General features: G+C 34.7%; 1 protein-coding gene across 2 annotated transcripts in view; it reads left to right on the top strand.

The window, feature by feature from the left end:
• Positions 1-20,101, top strand: part of WDR17 (WD repeat domain 17) — an 80,816-nt gene that overhangs the window by 15,528 nt on the left and 45,187 nt on the right. For both annotated transcript variants that reach the window (XM_058669980.1, XM_058669979.1), the window contains exons 2-7: positions 6,634-6,762; positions 10,515-10,698; positions 12,343-12,573; positions 13,654-13,905; positions 16,636-16,758; positions 19,061-19,245. In XM_058669980.1, coding sequence (XP_058525963.1) covers positions 6,640-6,762; positions 10,515-10,698; positions 12,343-12,573; positions 13,654-13,905; positions 16,636-16,758; positions 19,061-19,245 — 1,098 coding nt within the window. In that variant the 5' untranslated portion in view covers positions 6,634-6,639. The remainder of the gene's footprint in view (positions 1-6,633; positions 6,763-10,514; positions 10,699-12,342; positions 12,574-13,653; positions 13,906-16,635; positions 16,759-19,060; positions 19,246-20,101) is intronic.

Raw genomic sequence — 20,101 nt, 5'->3', positions numbered from 1 at the left:
AAGACCTGTGCTGCCAAAGATGTTCAGCACTTAGTCTTCCTTCCTAAATCTTCAAACGACCATTCTGATCACTAATCAATCAGATATTTTTTCAGAATTTCAGTACTTTTGATTATCTTCACCAGCGGAAAGCCTTTAGGTATTTTTTTTTTTTTAAGATCTTTTGTTAAAACTGTGGAAAAAACCATTAAACATCTCTGGGGCCAGGAAATGTCTAACTGAAGAATAAGATTCCTATTGTCCATCCCTAACATTCTTCAGAAACGAGATTATGAATTACTGATTAGCCTCTCATCCTGAATCCCTACTTTACTACAAATGATGGGAATATTTTACTTTACAAGTTTAGTAGTAGCAGTTCAAGCCCCGTGAATACACACACACACACACGAGCATCCTTTGTGTTGTATAAATGTATTTTGAAGGTTCATTCCCAATGTTTTGAAACACAAGACTTTTTTTTTTTTTTTTTTTGCTTCCTCTTGGATTCCTAGATGGGGGAATAAAGATGAAAATCTAGTTCAAGGGGTTATGTAGACTGATTTTAAGAAAGACAGTTTTTACTGAAGTATGTGTTCCTTTAAAGTGACTGGAACATGGCATGATGAAGATTATGAGTATTTTATCACACCATAAGCCTATTAATTTGTTAATGAATTCCTGATTCTGAGTCAAATCTAGTAAACAGATTTTTATAAGTATAGAAATAACTTGACCCTAAAATACCTTCTTTTCTTTGTGAGTTTAAGATCCTTCTGTCTTGTTTGGTTCTCATACAGACATTGGTGAGAACAATAGATTCAACTATGTGTATATATACGTATACACACACACACACATACACATATATAATGTAATCAGCATTCACCATGACAAAATATTCAGGAGTCATAAGTTGGAGTTTTTAGCTAAGCATAATAAATTAGAAATAAAGTATGTGGGGGCCAGCATGATGGATCATTTGACAAATCATCTGCTTGCCAGCATCAGCATCCCATATAAGTTCCGGTTCGTGTCCTGGCTGCTTTGGCTCAGCTCTGACCATTGTGGCTATCTGAGAAGTAAACCAGTGCACACAAGCGCTTTCTGTCTGTCTCTCCTCTTTCTGTAAACCTTCTTTGCGAGTAAAAGTAAACAAATCTCTCTCAAAAAAAAAAAAAAGAAGAAATGGAGTATGTGTTGAAATACAATCTTTAGCACGCTTAGCTGAAATTTATATTTTAATATCTTGATATTGGTGGAATGTGAATTTATTTATGCAAACACATATATTACCTTGATTTAAACTTGTTTTTTAAATATTTTATAATATCATAAATATTATAAAAGTATAAATAGTATAAAATATATCTTAAATTTTATTATGCTTATTTCATAACATAATAATCTTGCATATTTGAGTGAGCATGAGTATGCAAAACCAATATTGATATATTTATATCATTTATTTTTAATGTTTAAACTTTATTCACTTAATGAATGAAATAGCTTTTTGCTGTTGAACCTGAGAAGAAACAGAATAATTAAGATATGTGTGTAGATTCTGTGATTAGTAGTTAAAACAGCAGAGTTGAAGATCAAATACAGAAAATGCATCCTTGCAAAAGCTGTCATTGCCTGGTTCCTGGGGGGATATGAGGTAACACAAAGCTCAGATCTTTTTCCTGAGTTTATCATCTGTATTATCAGTGAGCTGCAGTGTTTTGTATTTCATCTCTAAAGTGTGCAAATGGTTTTTGGATCAAAAAGTACTCTGTTTTCTGAGATAACATGTTTGCAAAAGATGTGAAAATACTTATATGACTTATAAAATGACATATATTCTAAAGTTAAAATAATGAAACATCTGTATTTACCTGTCACAATTCAGATATATTTATTTACCTATAAATGTGACACATTTTGTAAAATTTATATTGAAAACTGAAGTGTATGTTTTGAAGTGGGCCTTCAGTGGCATGTTTTCTGTTTTCAGCAATGTAAGTTACTAACTTAAATAACTGATAACTAAGATAACAAAATATTGTGGGCATTTCCACAAGATTTCATCTCCTTGGCAATAGTCAAGATCATTTATTAAAGGCTACATACATAACTATCACACGTATTTTATGGTGCTTTTGAAGAGCTGTCTAGAAGTCTAAAATATTAGCAGGTGTTGATTACATATTTCAATATATTTTTTAAATCCTGATTGATTTGGTTGACTACTGGGTGTGAAATATCCACAACAATGCTGTTTCCTGGATGTCTTCACTTCCACTTTTCGTCTTGTAATCTGGGTGGCTCAGGGCAATGTCACCATATATTATACTTCAAACATTCATTTCCTCTGGAAATAAAAAAATGTGTGTTAACCAAACCACTGTTGACTTACGAATGGAGATATATGTAATCCACCACTTAGCTGAAGTTGTAGCTACAACATAAAATCAACATGTACATGAACAAATTTCTTCCAGATGCTGCGCTGGACAGGGCAAGCATCTCAGACTAGCTCTCAGCCAAACAGTGAGGACTAAACATTTGGTGTGGGTGGCTGGTTGCCTCCTTTCTGTAACTGATCTTTGCAGAACTCACTGCAGGCATTCAGCTCCCTCCTCCTACCATCCTTGTTCCCCTTACTAGGAGGAAAACAATTTGATGCCCGTGTTCCTTCCTAGGTGTGAGAGATGCCAAGAAGCTTCCAGCTCTGAGACCTTTTGCATGAGTTCAGTAATGTCTATGAAAGGCATAGTAACTCTTAGATTGGGGAAAATATTTGACACATGAAAGGCTTCTTTTGAAACGATTAATATATTTTTTTAATTTCTTGATACAGTTCCATAGACTCAGGGATTTCTCCTTCCCTCTTCCCCGTTGCTCATTTCCCCTCCCATCGCTGTTTTCCCCTATGTAACAATAGTATATTTGTTCAAAAGTCACAAGTCCGTCATTTTGCTATTGAAATGTATCTGACATTGTAGGTATAGACAATGGTAGAAAGTCCAGCATCCCATCGTTAAAATGCATTCAACAGTTTTATTGGTAGTCTATCTTTTATTCAGGAGAAGAGGTGCATAGGCAATGTATCTTTACTTCTCAGTATGCCAGTCTCTGTTAAACAGGTCTAGATGAATATATGTACATACACATTTGCCTGTTTATCTTCTGATCTTGTACTTTGTAGGAAGGTTGCCTTATATTAGAGAGAACATAGGATATCTGCCATAGTTCAAATTTTTAAGTGCAATGATGTTTATATAGTTAATACTATGTCTTATATTTTATTCATAATCAGATTTTAAAATAAATTATTTATTATTGTCCTGTTTGTTATTTTAAATATGTGTGTGTTTGTGTGTATATACATATGTATATACATATGAATATATATATTCATCTTATCTATTTGAAAGGGAGAGTGAAAGATATTTTCTCTAATGGTGGTTGAGTTAATGCCTGAAATAGCAAGGGCTGACCAGGACTTAGGAGCTCTTTTGGAGTTTCCCATGTTGAGGCCTAAAATTCATGTGGAAATACAAGAGACCCTGAATAACTAAAAGAAACTTAAATGATAAAAACAAAATGAAGGCATCGCGATACCAGACTTTAATACTACAAGGCAATTGCAATCAGAACAGCCTGATACTGGCACAAAAAACCAGATATGCAGACCAGTGGAATAGTACAGACATCCCAGAAATTGACCAATTAATTTTTTGCAGGTGACCTGAAATCAATCCAGGGAGAAAAGACAGGTTTTTTTTTTTTTTTAAATGGTACTGGGAAAATTGGATGTACGTGTGCACAAGTAGGAAACAAGATGCCCTACCATATGCCGTATACAAAACTCAACTCTAAATGGTTCAAGGGTGTAAATCTATGACCTGATGCCATCAACAGTACTAGAGGAAAACACTGGGGACATGTTCCAAGACATAGGCATAGGAGAAGACCAGGCAATTAAAGCACAACTAAACAGGTGGAATTACATCAAAGCTAAGAAGCCATCCAGGTGACCGGGCAATCAACAGAATGGGAGAGAATACTTACAGATTGTGCAACTGATGCAGGATTAAAATCTGGGAGCTACAAAGAGCTCAAGAAACTCAACAGCAAAACAGTATGGTAAGACAATAGGCAAAGAACATGAATGGGCTCTTTCAAAGGATGAAATTCAAATGGCTAGTGGACATGAAAAATGCTCAGGATCACCAGCTATCTGGGAAATGCAAAATAAACAAAAAGCATAATAAAGTTTTGCTTCACCCCAGTTAGAATAGCTATCATACAGAAATAAGAAAACAATAAGTGTTGATGAGAATGTGGGAAGAAAGAAGTCCATTCCACTGTTGGTCAGATGCAAACTAGTGCAAGCAGTATGGAAGACAGTATGGAGGCTCCTCAGGTATCTCTAAACAAGTTTACCATACGACCCAGCTCTCCCACTCCTGGGAATTTATCTGAATGAAATGAAATTATCTGCAACTCCATGTTTATAGTAGCTTAATTCACAATAGCTAAGATATAAAATCAAGTCAGGTGCTCATCAATTGATCACTGGATAAAGATAATGCAGTATAGATACATTGTGCAATACTACTCAGCCATAAAAAATAAAGAAACCTTGTATTTTGCAATTAAATGGATAAAGCTGGAAATCATTGTGCTGGTAAAATAAGAGCATTCCCCAATTACAAATATCATATTCACCTATACACCAAATTTAATACACCTGTATAAAAATATAATCTACATGCATGAGATTGACATCCTGGGAATTTGTAACTATTATAAGCTGCTGAGAAATAGTAGGTTGTTTTTTCTTTTTCTGTTTGTTATGTGTTGATATCTTTACCTAAAGGATCATAAGGCCTGTAGTTACAAAGTGAAATGAAAATTTGCCATTGTGAAAATTAGAAGGAAAAAAAATTAGAAAGGAGGAGCAGGGTGGTAAATGTAGGCAGGAGGGAAGGTACAGCAGGAAGTATCTGTATAGTATGAAATGTGTTCATTTTGTATGAATTTAAAAAGTCCTTTTTAAAAAGCAGATAAACATGGAAAATAATGACTGACCCTTAAACAGTACCATATACATTAATTAAAGTATATAAGTATATGAAAACTTAAATATAAATTCCCAAACTATGACACTATTGAAAGAAAACATAGGCCAAAAAATTTCAATACATCGGAATTGTTGGCCATGAGTTCAAAAGCACGGTCACAGGCAAATTGTGGATTTCACTAAAGTAGACAAAAGCACCTCAAAAGTCAGTCTCAACTCAAATAATAGGTGAAATTTTCATAGATCATAAAACTGAAAAGAAAATAACACCTTAACTGTGTAGAAATCTCCAGAAATTCAGCAAAAAAAGTAAATGACTTTTGCTATTTAAAATGGCTAAGGCCTGAACAAAGATTTCTTCAAAGTCAAATGAAAAAGAAATTAGTAATGATTTTTCTCCCTTGTGAAGTCACATTTATAGAGAGAAAAAGAGACCGAATAATGTAGAATTGCTTGAATTGGGAAGAATCTTGCATAAACTCTAGTTGAGAAGCTCTATTTTAGTTGTAAGAAACTAAAATGTAATGTTCAGAACCTGATACCAGCTATACCCTACTCTAGATACAAAGCTATCTCATTTCAGTTCCTTAGGTTTAGCTCTGGATAGGTTTTGCACCTCTGGTGTCATTCACTCCTGTATTCTTTGTGTTGCCGCATAAGCCATATTAATTCAAATATAAACTAAAGTAATGTTCAGTTTCCCTCTGTTCCCTTTTAACATTGAACATCATTATTAACCCAGACCTTTTTTTTTTTTTTAAGATTTATTTATTTTTATTGGGAACTCAGATTTACAGAAAGAAGGAGAGACAAAGAGAAAGATCTTCTGTTCAGTCCCCAGGCAGCTGCAGTGGATGATGCCAAACGAATCCAAAACCAGGAGCCAGAAGCTTCTTCTGGGTCTCCCGTGTGGGTGCAGGGTCCCAAGGCCCTGGGCCAACCTCTACTGCTTTCCCAGGCCACAAGCAGGGAGCTGGAGGGAAAGTGGAGCAGTCAGGATTAGAACCGGCACCCATATGGGACTGTGGCTCATGAAAGGCAAGGATTTCAAGCCACTGTGCCAGCCCTAACCCAGGCTTTTACACCTCACGTAGTTTCTGTGAGGATAAAGACTGCAGAAGACATGTTCCTTTTAATGTTGGTCCATTATGTCTTTAATCTGGGTTTGCTGCTATGAATGAAATGCCAGTATTTTTAAATTCTTACATTTTTATACAAATATGAGTATTTTCATTTCTCTAGCATGTTTCATGAATTTTATAGTATGAAATAGCCTTTTCCATTTGTACCGGATCTATTATGTGTGATGTGTAGTTTCCCAACACTGTTTATGTGCTTCCAAGCTCTTGGCTAAGTGTCACAGATCATGCATTATTTCACCATCTCTTCCTTTTCTGGTTTAAATTGCATTTCTTGATCTCTATAGAATCTGGAAATTTCAGTTTCTATTCTTTGAAAAATCTGAATGTTTTTCAAGACATAGAACTCAGGAATTGGGGATACAGATGTAAACTAGTACAGAAGAAATGTATCAGATAATGGAAATGGAAATGATTGACTTATTTTCACATTTATTTTTCAAGGCGAACATGTCACAGGTAAGGCAAGTTGGATTGCTGGCTGCTGGATGTCAGCCTTGGAACAAAGATGTGTGTGCTGCCAATGGAGACAGATTTGCATACTGTGCTACCCTGGCAATCTATATCTATCAGGTAAAATAAGACTAATTCTTTTTAAATTCTAATAGAAAATTAATATTTATTTAACACAGTCCCTTTTAAGTGTAAAAACAATGCTAAAATTTCATTGGCTATATATTTTCTATTTTTGTTATTCTATTGTTTTGGCTCTATAAGTTGAAGCTTTAGGAGACAGTTATATTGTATTAAATTATCAGTATATTTTATATGAGAAAATTGTGTGGGTAACCTGTTATACATCCTAATATTGGAACTATTGGAGGTATGCTTTTAAGACAACAACCTTTGTAATGACCAAAACTGTTTTTTTTTTAAAAAAAGATCTATTTTTATTGGAAAGATTTACAGAAAGAAGGAGATAGAAAGATCTTCCATCTGCTGGAGCACTCCCCAAGTGGCCACAGTGGTTGGAGCTGAACCAATTCAAAGCCAGGAGCCTGGGGCTTCTTCCAGGTCTCCTATACAGGTGCAGGGTCCCAAGGGTCTGGGCCATCTTCTGCTGCTTTTCCAGGCCACAATCGCAGGGAGCTGGATGGGAAGCGGAGCAGCAGGAAGTGAAACAGTGTCCATATGGAATCCCAGTAGTTGCCAAAATGAAGATTGAGCCACTAGGCTATCATGTTAGGCCCAACACTGCTTTTTAACATATCCTACCTCCATGCAGTGATTTCTTGTCATTTCCTTATTTATAGAATCAGTGACCTTCCGAATTTCTCTGTATTGATATTCTATAAGCATCTTCAGTATGAGTCCATCTTCCCTCCTTAAACTGAGTCAGTATCTCGGTGTGACCAGCTAACCTATCATCTAAACCAGAAATGTGATTCATCTTTGTCTTGCTTTTGTCTCATTCTGCAGTCTTGGTAACCAAGAGTGAGTGGTTCTAGTATTTTGTATCTTCTTTACATCCATCTGATTGAAGTAATAATCTCACTACTTGTACTTTAGCCCTTTTGTTTATACTAAATACTAGCAATCATGCATAATACAAATTAAAATTTTAATTTTAATTGTTATTCATCCTATTATAGTGTTAACATCTGAACATCACTGCAGCTTTCAACATCTTTTGGGATTCTTCCATTGTTTCTCTTTTCATTCATTGTTTATTATTTTATTTATCAATTATTATATTGTTTCTCATACCATACTAACTGCTTTTTTCTGGAACACCTCACATTCTTTCATATATTACCTTGGCATATTCTAAGTTATCAGTTTGCCTACATTGTGTGTCTGGGGAGCATGTTCTCCTTCTTTCAGGTCTCAGCTTACGTGTATAAACTCCTTTGCATGTTCTGTTTTTGCCCCTTTCTTATTTGTTAATGATTTCATATACTTCCTGCCTATTCACATGTTCCCGTTGACTGAAAATGAATCTTCCCCATTTTTGAGTTTGTAAATGTTTCAGTGCTCTCTGAAATTGGTAAGCATTCATTAACTGTTTTAAATGAACGAGATGGCTGTATCTTAAAACATGAACCCATTTTAGTTAGCGGTAAAACTACTGTTTTCCTCTCCAGTGTAATTCTTTTCATTAGGATGCATTAATTAATTAGTTTTTATGATGTGGTTAATGGAAAACATAAGAAATTCTTGTACTGACTCCTAAAAAGTAAATTACATAATATACAATAAGCATTAACGTAATCTATTAATGAAGGCTAGAGATATCTAGCTATCAAATTGTGGTTGAATTTAGTTCCTTCATTCAAATTAGATAGCAGTAAGACTTGTAAATGCCTACTTTTTTCCTTGTAGCTTCCCAATTCCAAATTCTTTCTACAAAGCCTCTACCCTTCTCCTGAATCCCCTTTCTCTTTTTTGTTTTGTTCCAAAGAAGACAAATGTATCAGGCAAGACAAACTAGTCATCTCAAAAAGATAAGCATAGTAAGAAACTGAGTGAATGAAAGCAGAAACCGGGGGTAGGGATGAGGAGGAGGAAGTAGGCAAAAGAGACAAAAAGAAAGCAGAAACTATTAATTGTATATGCGTCAAAATATTGCTATGGCATTTTATGAGAAAAGATTTAGGAAAATTTAGCTAAAATTATTAATATAAAAAGCCTCTGTAGAGCATCTGCATGTTACTAAAGCCTAAAACAAACTAAAATTATTTTTATTTAGAAATCATTGTAAATAAATCACCGGTGGTAACTCATTATTGTATTAAAGTAGCCAAACAATAGAGTAATTTTATGGTGCATATCAGTCTTAACAATATGATCTCATAATTCTGAATTACAAATATAAAGAAATGAACCCCATACGGTGGCCTAGCAGCTTAAATCCTCACCTTGAATGCCAGGATCCTATATGAGTGCCAGTTCTAATCCCAGCAGCCCCACTTTCCATCCAGCTCCCTACTTGGGGCCTAGGAAAGCAGTCAAGGACGGCCCAAAGCCTTGGGACCCTGCACCTGTGTGGGAGACCTGGAAGAGCTCCTGGCTCCTGGCTTCGGATTGGCACAGCTCCAACAGTTGCAGTCACTTGGGGAGTGAATCACCAGATGGAAGATCTTCCTCTCTGTCTCTCCTCTGCTTCATATATACCTGACTTTTCAATAAAAAGAAATAAATCTTGGGGCCCGGCGGCGTAGCCTAGCAGTTAAAGTCCTCGCCTTGAACACCCCCGGGATCCCATATGGGCGCCGGTTCTAATCCCGGCAGCTCCACTTCCCATCCTGCTCCCTGCTTGTGGCCTGGGAAAGCAGTTGAGGACGGCCCAATGCTTTGGGACCCTGCACCCACGTGGGAGACCCGGAAGAGGTTCCAGGTTCCCGGCTTAGGATCGGCACAGCACCAGTTCGTTGCGGCTCACTTGGAGAGTGAATCATCGGACGGAAGATCTTCCTCTCTGTCTCTCCTCCTCTGTGTATATCTGACTGTAATAAAATAAATAAATCTTTAAAAAAAAAAGAAAGAAATCTTGAAAAAAAAACATAAAGAAATGTACTACAGTATTGATACGTACAAATAGTTACATGTTCTACAGTACACTATATTCAAATGGATAATTTTAACAAGATAGTCATTGCAAGGTCACTGACATCCAAAATAGATGTCATAGGTTTACTGTATTTGTGGATTTTAAAATTTTCAATAGTACTAATAGATTCCTAAATATTGAAAGAGAAAGACCAACTCTAATGAAATAACATATATGTAATTTAAAGGATATTAAAATGATAGTTTTTAATTCATTGAATAATGGAGGCATGTTTACAAATGAAGTAGAAAAAAATAAGGTTATGTATTTTATTCATTAGCATAAAAAATATACTGTAATGCCCAATCTAAAAGCCAGTAACAGAAGATTCCATGGTAACATTGCCTGGGAAGCTTTTGGCAACTTAATATTGTTCCGGTGAATACTGGCTAATTAAACATAATTTTTTTGTCCTTAAGTAAGTGAAAAAACCACATAAAAACATTTCAAAAACAAGATTATTTTCCCTTCATGAGTATATATAGCTGTGGCAAATACAGTAGAGCTCTGATTTATGATGCATGTATAAAAGGAAAACATTTGTCACTAATATTAGTATTTTATTTCATTTTTCCCATATTTTATTCAAAGAGTTTCTTTCAGCTAATTAAATACTCTTGAATGTTAACCAAAGCTTGAAATGTGTTGATAACGTTCTTACCAGTCAACTGATTTTCATATATTTATTTAGCCTTTGGTTTGTATTATGTGATTATTAATGAATATTCTGTTATCTAAAGAGGAGCATTAAGCTGTTTTATTTATATATTTTTAGCTGGATCACCGTTACAATGAATTCAAACTTCACGCAATTATGTCTGAACATAAAAAAACGATCACTGCAATCTCTTGGTGTCCTCATAACCCTGATCTGTTTGCAAGTGGCAGTACCGATAATTTAGTGATCATTTGGAATGTTGCAGAACAGAAGGTCATTGCTAAACTCAACAATACAAAAGGTAAACTTAAAACTGGGATTTATTTTGTTAAATACTTTCAATAGTGTTACTGGCATCATTAGCTGGAAATTCACACTAATGTTTGCAAACTTTCTGATGGTAACCTGTGTCAGAAAGACATTTCATATTGTGTTCTGTGGGCGCACCAAATTAAAATAAGATTTCATGGAGGAATTATACCTAGAAAATATCAACAAAGAACAAAGCCAATAGAATAAATTATTGAGAAGGAAGTAAAAAAGTCATCAATGTTGAATATAATATGAGAATTTATCCAAAATAAAAACAAAATAATGGTTAGAAAAAAAATGTCAAGCTGGAAAGTCCTAGCTCACACAGTAAGTCCTTTAATTTGAATAATATTGTCAAACTCTTATTTTGTAGTGTGGAGTGCTCTTTATTCTCTTTCCATTTTTAAAAAGTTTTTTCTTAACTGGCTTAATTAGTTCAAAGATATGTTGATATTTCCTCATGATGATGATCAAGTGGAGTAATCATTTTTTTTTTCTAAATTCACTAATTTACTCCATTTTTTTGAGCACCTAGTGTTGCGCAATTATTGACTGTGGTTTTGGGCTACTGTTGAAATTTTTTCTCTATTCAGTTTAACCTCTGAAATTGAAGCTTATATTTAAGAGAAAACTGAGACATGACAATCTTGCTAGCTACTTTGTTCACCTTTTTTCATAATATTATTCTAAACTTATAGCAATAATTTTGAAAATTTGTAGGCAGTTGATCCTGAATTTTTTTCAATGAAATGATTTTTAGAATTTTTAGATACATTCAGCTTGCTTAGTGTATTGATTTTTCCTTTTATTTTCAAGCACAAAAAATTGTAAAATATCAATAAACAATATAGAGTACCTAAGCTGTAATGTATACCAGTGAAATTCACATGTCACAATTTGATTATTGTTTGTAGCCCTTGTCTGTATCCTGAAGAATAATGGTCTCTCTGCTTGCTAACTGTTGAGTTCCTTATTCAGTGAAGTATTGGACTTGAAACTATGTCATCGGAAATGTAGGAAGAAGGAGGGTGGGAAATATTCTGTTCTTAAAACTGTACATATGAAATACATGAAATCTATTCTCTTTATACTAATTAATTTGGAAAAGTGGAAGAAGACACTTCGAAAAACATTTGCCAAATGAAGTTAGTTTTATCTAGAAAAATAGGAATTTCAATTCCAAGTTGCTGCATCCTATTTTTAATTTTCACCCACAAGTACTTAGTGAATAAATTTTTCTTCAATAACTGAGCAGAATATTTTTAAAAGTGAACCTCAGTGTTCTTTTGTTAACATAGTGAACATCTAAGTTGCATGATAAAAATCAATGTGATATGCAGTTTACTAACATGAATAATTCAATATATATTATTTTTTGCTATGTGAAGCATATGCTTGTATTAGTAATATTTGAACCTAACTCTGTACTTTTGCTTTTATCATGGAAGTTCCTTACATATATTCCCTGAAGTCTTTGGGATTACTTTATAAGTCCAGTTCTCAAGTAAGAAATTAATGTATTTCCTAAATAATGGACGTGTTTATTTTACTTTGCTTTGTAAATGCACATGTGACTATTAATGAGTGGTAGAGAATTATACTTTATCTCTCTGTGGTATTTGATTTGTTCCAGGGACACCTGCTTCTCTTAGCTGGTGCTGGAATGCAGAGGATGCTGTGGCGTTTATTTCCCACAGAGGCCCATTGTTCATTTGGACGATATCAGGACCAGATAGTGGAGTCACTGTACATAAGGAAGCCCATAGCTTCTTGTCTGATATCTGTATATTCAGGTGGCATATGCAGAAAAAGGGCAAAGTTGTGTTTGGTCATATTGATGGAAGTCTATCAATTTTTCAACCAGGTAAGGATATAATTCTTAAAGTCTCTGCCAAGTGTAATGACATTTTGTGTAATATTTTTGCAAATATTACATATGTGTGCTTATATAAAATATTGATTTAAAAGAACTTTTATTATGAGCACTGTAATATATTCACTGCAGGTATTGAGACTTTGTAATATCTATCTACCATAGGAAAAAATCTAGATATTGTATGCTTATTTGGGCATGGAAAGGTTAGGAAAGACTAAAGACCTGCTTGTATTTGTATATCATGGGATATGTCAGAATAATGCAATATAACATATTATATATTATAATAATTGAATATTCTGGGCTACATGGCTTCCAAAAGAGGCTGTCCTCCTAACATAGCCTTGTAGCTGTTTAAGTCATTTGTGAATCTGCCTCCAAGGTATAAAATGTTATTTTTCTGAAGCCAGTTACGTATACGTTTACTAGGGCTGCTATTTAAAAAGTTACCGTAAACTAAGTGACTTGGACGAACAGAAATTTATTGTCTTACAGAAACTAGATCTCTGCCTGGGCTCCTACATTTAATTTTTGTGATAACATACTTTCAATATTTTTGTAGTCACAGGCTTAACCTTGAGTTAAGTGTTGTCATCCATTACAAAAATAAGAAACTGAGGCACACAGATACCAAGTAGCTTAACCAAGAGTGCAAAATACAAAACTAGGATATGGGTCTACACGTCTAGTGCTGAAATCTCTGCTTTAATCACTGTGTGCTGCTTTTTATTTCAATACGCATTTCCTCTGTCCTGTGTTACTGAAACTCAGTGGCGTTTGGAACTGTTGACAAACACCTTTTAACTATGTGGTTTTTCTTAACTTTTTCAGTAACTGGAAAACCATTCAGGAAGCTAAAAATTGCAAAAGTAAAATAGTTATATCTAACTTTAATCATTTTGATAAATTTTCTGCATCCACATTGCAGTTATGTCTTCTATAACAATAAGTCAGAATTGCATTCTTAGTGTTCTCAAAGATCAGTGTTATACAAAGGTAATTGTAGTATGACATGATTATTGATCTTAATTGTGAATTTTTTGAGATAATTTTCTTTATGTTTTAAAGGAAGTAAAAATCAGAAGCATGTTCTGAGACCTGAATCTCTTGAAGGAACAGATGAAGAGGATCCAGTTACAGCCCTGGAATGGGACCCACTGTCTGTTGATTACCTCCTGGTGGCTAACTTACATTATGGAATTCGTCTAGTAGATTCTGAATCACTTTATTGCATAACAACATTTAATTTCCCCAGTGCAGCAGCTTCTGTTCAATGCTTAGCGTGGGTTCCCAGTGCTCCTGGGATGTTTGTAACAGGAGGTAAGTGTATTGTCATTCTCCAAAGTTTGAAATATACATACATCCATTAATTGAGTCGAGGAAATTGAAGTAATTTGTACTAAACTTATTCATGTATCTGAGCTATTATCACTTATTTTGTTAAGTACACAGTATTAACAAATGTAAATATTCTGCAATTCTAAGATGTCTGTGTTTGTCAATGTTCACGGGTTTCAGATATTATATGTTGTCAGTGAAGGTACTGACCAGAAAACAATAAAGTACCTGTGTGGGAACTCTGTTAACCTCACCAATAGTATGATATCCTTTACTACCTGGGCTAACTTGGACTTTCTCAAACAATGGAAAATTAGCACAGTGATGCTAGTTGATGGTTTCCTAAAATGAGCAAGGCAGCAAAGCTAAATAATGATGGGATATGGGAAGATGAGACAATTTAGGAATAGTAATTAGAAATTATATCACTGTCTTACTGCTAATTTCAGAGAGAATCTTCTAGAGACACAAAATACTTTGGGTTGCTGGATAAATAATTCCTGTATTTGCTAAAAATATATTTATAACATTGTTTTCTATGAGAAAATTTAGAGAAATGTTTTACTTCTTTATGTCTTAAAACTATTCATGGTGTAGATAAATTTTTAATTTAAATATTTTAATTGCCTTAAATTTTACATTACATAATTAGCAAACATGAACATTTTAGTATATTATTATTATTATTGAGCTATACTTCACATGTAGTAACATTAACCATTTTAAATAGTTTAGTGGTTTCTACTATATTTATGAACTGGTACAATCATCGAAACTGTGTAACTCCAGAAGAGTTCCTCTTCCCTAACAAACTCCGTGCGCGGTAGCAGTCCACTCTTCGTTACTTCTTTCCCACATACCCTATTGCACATATGTACAATTGTAAACCACTAATCTACTTTCTATCTCTGTGAATTTTCTTTTTCTAGACATTCTGTGTAAATGAAATCATTCAGCATGTGACCTTTTATGACTTCTTTCCCAGGAAGGAAGGTTTTTTTAAGGCTCCTACATGTTTCAGCATGTATCAGTACTTCCTTCCTTTATATTTTGTATGTATCTGTTAAGTACATAGGCTGGACTTGATCACTTCATCTATTAAATACCTTTTTGCTGCTTCTATATCCTTTCAACAGTCATTTATGTACATTATGTACAAGGACTATACAACTTTTAACATACAATAATTGTTGTACATCTACATGCAGTACAGTATGATAATTCAGTACATATGCGCAATGTTTAATGGTCAAACCAGGGTGATTACAGTTTCTATGCAACATTCATCATTTCTGGGAATAGGGAGTCTTCCAATGACTCTCTTTCATTCCTTTATAAAATATATAATAAATTGCTATAACCCCGTTGCTGTGGTATTTGCCTTTTTCTATCTGGCTCTTTGCATCTCATGTGTCTTTCAATTCAGTCCATGCTGCCAGAAGCAAATGGCAGGATTTTGTAGTTTTTTTTATGGCTGCATAATACTTGTACCCACCTCAGTTGATTCCACATCCAAGTTGTTGTGAATAGAGTGTAAGAAGGTTGGCATGTGGGTTTCTCCTATATAAGCTGTTACATATTATACAGTGTTCATAATTACAACTACATATCTAAGAGTGATAAATAAAGAGGTTTATTTAACTCACACTTATGGGAATCTAAGGGGATGGCCCTGGGTCAGCATTTGTTACAGATGACATCCTAGTGGCAGTACATGCAAGATAAGAAGCCAGAGCAGGGAAGGTTTAATTTTTTGCAACAACTTGCTTGGAACCAGCTGTGGTCCCATGAGGACTACCTCCATTCCTTCTACGTTTCATTCATTCCAGTACACTGCAGTGCTATCCCAGAAATATTTTAATGAAATAATAGCTGTTTATTCTTTGACTTGGTCCTTGTTTATTAGAGGAAAGTATGTCTAGCACCTCTTGTCAGCCATCCCATTAGAACTTGGAAGTTATGCAGAATTTTTTTGCGGGGAGATATGGTTATCACCCTGTTGGTTAGAGACCTAGAAGCAGAATCGCAGGTTCACCGAAGTCTGTGTTGTTTCCAGACTTTTGGGCAAGTGACTGTTCCTGTGACATTTTTTACAAGGAGGGGGACTTTCTACTTGGCCTTTGTGTATTTGTCCCTATTTGAATTAAAGTGGGCAGTGAAGCAGTTTACAACATTTCCAAAGGGGAAAGATTATTTAATGTTATAAGTTGACAGATTTCTGTCCTTAGCTTGTTCCTAGAACACATCTGTGTTGATGATGTGTGTTTCTTGTAGTCACATTGTTATAATCTGTATCAGAGGAAGCTACCAAGGCAGGTAATAGTTAACCGTATAAATAGATGTGGAAAACGAAGAGCAAAAATAGCCAAAAACTGTAAATATGTAATCACATTTCAGCTGTTTCTTTTAATATGTAGTGTTATTACTTATCAAATTTTGATTTTGTCTTTTGTAATGTTGACGTAGTTGAGAGGGATGCATGCCCATGTGGGCCGTGAATTAGGGTGTGGAGGGTGGATGCTTTAGGAAGGGGTGTGGGACAAATATTTCAAACTTTTTTTATTTTGTTTTTCTTTTGTGTCCACTGGGAGCTTTAAAGTAGTCACTAAAGAATGTTAAAAGTCTTACAAATTGAAGTATTGTTATTTTTATGTCTAGATATTGTGATTTTTGAATGAAAGTTTTAGCATATACTTCTTCTGACTTGAACAGATTCTCAAGTGGGAGTTCTACGCATTTGGAATGTTTCAAGAACAACACCTATTGAAAATTTTAAATTAAAGAAAACAGGATTTCACTGTTTACACGTGCTTAATTCTCCTCCACAAAAAAAGTGTAGGTAAAATTATCAGCAAATGTTAATGTTTTATATTTTCTATCATATGAAATTAATGACAGTAATATAGACATTTCAAATACCGTATGCTAATAAAAGCAATGTTTTAAAGATTTATTTATTTTTATTGAAAGGCAGATATACAGAGAAGAGGAGAAACAGAGAGGAAGATCTTCTGTCCATGACTCACTCCCCAAGTGAATGCAGCGGTCGGTGCTGCGCCAGTCTGAAGCCAGGAGCCAGGAGCTCTTCCGGTTCTCCCACACAGGTGCAGGGTCCCAAGGCTTTGGGCCATCCTTGACTGCTTTCACAAGTCACAAGCAGGGAGCTGAATGGGAAGCAGAGCCACCGGAATTAGAACCGGCGATCATATGGGAAACTGGTGCATTCAAGGCAAGGAATTTAATCACTACGCTATCACGCCAGGCCCAATAAAAGCAATTTTAAAAAATAGTATTTGACATTAAATTTTCTAAAGGAATCATGAAAACTATACAGTGTCTGATATTGCTACGTAAAAATATATTTAAAGCTACTTTACCTTTATAAAAATCTACTAGGTGAGATTATTCAGATCTTATCAAATTATGGATATAAAGAAGATTAAACAAGAATTTTGGAGAAAATAAATCAGAAAGACCAGTGGTGATGGGATTATATGAGATTGGTCCAACCAACAAATCAAGAGAATTTATATTTTAAATGTGGTTCATATATTATCCATATCATTTATAACTAAGATATTGTAGTCAGAATATTTAAATTGTAACATTTAATTGTTTTGTATACTCAGTAGTTGTCAGTGGATTATAATTCACTTTATAAATATCCTATGTACTCTTAATTTGTTTTTGTATATTTTCTGATTATTACTCATTGATTCTAGAATTAAGAAAAATAAAATACCACTAAGCTTTAGAAAAAACGTGGAGGGCCCAGCACGATAGCGTAGTGGTTGAAGTCCTAGCCTTGCATGCGCCAGGATCCCATATGGGCGCCAATTCGTGTCCCAGTGGCCCAGTTCCCATCCGGCTCCCTGCTTGTGGCCTGGGAAAGCAGGCGAGGACGGCCCAAGGGCTTGGGACCCTGCATCCACGTGGGAGACTTGGAGGAAGTTCCTGGCTCGGGATCGGCAACGCACCGGCCGTTGCGGCTCACTTGGGGAGTGAATCAGCAGACAGAAGATTTTCCTGTCTCTCTCTCCTCCTCTTTCTATATATCTGATTTTGCAATAAAAATAAATACATCTTTTGTAAGTGGAATTTCCTTGGAGGTTTAGAATTAGAATTATTCATAAATTTAAAGAAAAATAAATTGACTATGGGATTTGTATCATTCCCGTTTTGTTTGAATCATTAAAAATGTTAATAGCTATGAAAGCTATTTTAGTGAGTAATGGCAAGCAGCAGAAAATCTCTGCATTTTAACCTTCAGCCTTTCCAACTTAAATTTTTCTGTGAAATTCTAGTGGCTCAAGTACTTGGGACATGCCACCCAAAAGGGACACCCAAATGTAGTTCTTGGCTCCTGGCTTTGGCCTGGCCCAGCGCCAGCCTTTGCAGCCATTTGGGAAATGAACCAGTATATGGAAGATCTCTCTCTCTCTCTCTCTCTCTCTCTCCTTCTCTGTCAGTTTCTCTCTTTCTCTGTAATTCAGCCCTTCAAATAAATAAACAAATCTTGAACAAACAATGCACAAAAATAACTAAACCAAAGAACGTTGCTATGGCTGAAAGTAGGAAAGTCGGAAATCTGTGAACATTAAAAAAAAGGTAGAATAAAAGATAGAAAGTGGGATTCAAATGTGTGTCACTATTGTGCTTATTAACTTGGATGATGCGTTGAAGTGGATTATACCTTGACCTGAACCTTATGGCAAACAATTACTTGCTTTTGGAAAAAAAAGAAATCTCATTCATATATGTGTTTAGGGAGCAGTGAGCTATAGTATGATTATTTAGAAGGAAGATTGCAACTCAAAAAGAATCATGCTGTGCATGATTTTTTTTGAGAAAATTAAAGACAAGACATTGAGAACAGATTGTAATTCCTCCCACAATTATTTTCATCCATTTTTTTCTATCTACCCTACTATGTACCTCTTGAAAACAGTGCCCAATTTTGTGCTTATATTTTCATGTGTTTTGGCATTGCCACAAAGAATTCATTTTGGCAGAAAGTGTGATTATCACATAAGGTTTTATCGATGCACATTCTGAATTTTAAAAGGAGTTAAACCCCATGATTTCATTCTGGTAGAAATCTGCTAACACAAATGCTTGTTTTTTTCTTCTCTTTTAGTTTCTCTCCAGTCTCCAACCAAAAATCATTATACGTCATCAACCAGTGAAGCACTTCCATCACCAACTTTGACACAGAATCAAGCATTTTCCCTTCCTCCTGGTCATGCAGTTTGCTGTTTCACGGATGGTGGAGTTGGACTTTATGATATGGGCGCCAAGAAGTGGGATTTTCTCAGGGACTTGGTATGTCTGTGGTCATTCCTTCTGTTATACATGCCTATATTGTGTAAACTCATGTACGATGTTTAATTTTATCTCTGTGTTAGTATTGTTAAAATTATTTTGTACGGAATGATTTTGAAAGGTCTTTGTCTTAGTTTTAAGATTCTAGGAAATATATCTTTTAAATTAAATTTCAAACATCAAACTTAAAAATTTTTGTTTGAAACAATCTGGTAAACTTTACCTAGACTCCAGATTAATAGTTCTTTTAAATCAAATTCATGAGAAGGAATGAAGGAAATAAAAGAATACTTTTAAACAGTTGTACTAGTACAAGTCATGCAATTTGAATACGGTAGATTTTCTATCAAGTATACAGGTTCATTTTGAGATATTTTACTTAAAACCATGATAAATTTATGATTCTAATATTGAAAAGAAGTAACTTAATTATAAATTTGCATTGCTTTTCTCACTTTAAAAATGTCTTCCAGTAAAAAGCAAGCCGTGTTTTCCTTAGAATTTCTTATATCATAACACAACCTCCAAATTTGAAATTGTTGAAAACAGTACCATAAGAAACATTTAACTGTGAGTTCCTGTGTACGTATAAAGCACATCCGAAGTTTCAAACTATATCAGAGCAAAAACTCTAACTGAAACGCATAGGCTTCTGTAGATATTCTGTACAAAATATAGGCTGAATATCAATTAAAAATCCAAGATCTACAATGCTATGAAATCTGGCACTTTTTAAATACTGACATGATGTCACCAATGGAAAATTCCATACCTGACTTCATGTGACAGTTTACAGTAAAATGAAGGTATACTAAAATATTGTATAAATTTGCATTGATACAGTGTGTTTAAAGTA

Source organism: Ochotona princeps, chromosome 11 (genome assembly GCF_030435755.1).
Source record: "Ochotona princeps isolate mOchPri1 chromosome 11, mOchPri1.hap1, whole genome shotgun sequence".
Taxonomy (NCBI): Eukaryota; Metazoa; Chordata; class Mammalia; order Lagomorpha; family Ochotonidae; genus Ochotona; species Ochotona princeps.
Note: the sequence above shows the minus strand (reverse complement) of the source record. Positions and strands in the feature narration are given on the sequence as shown.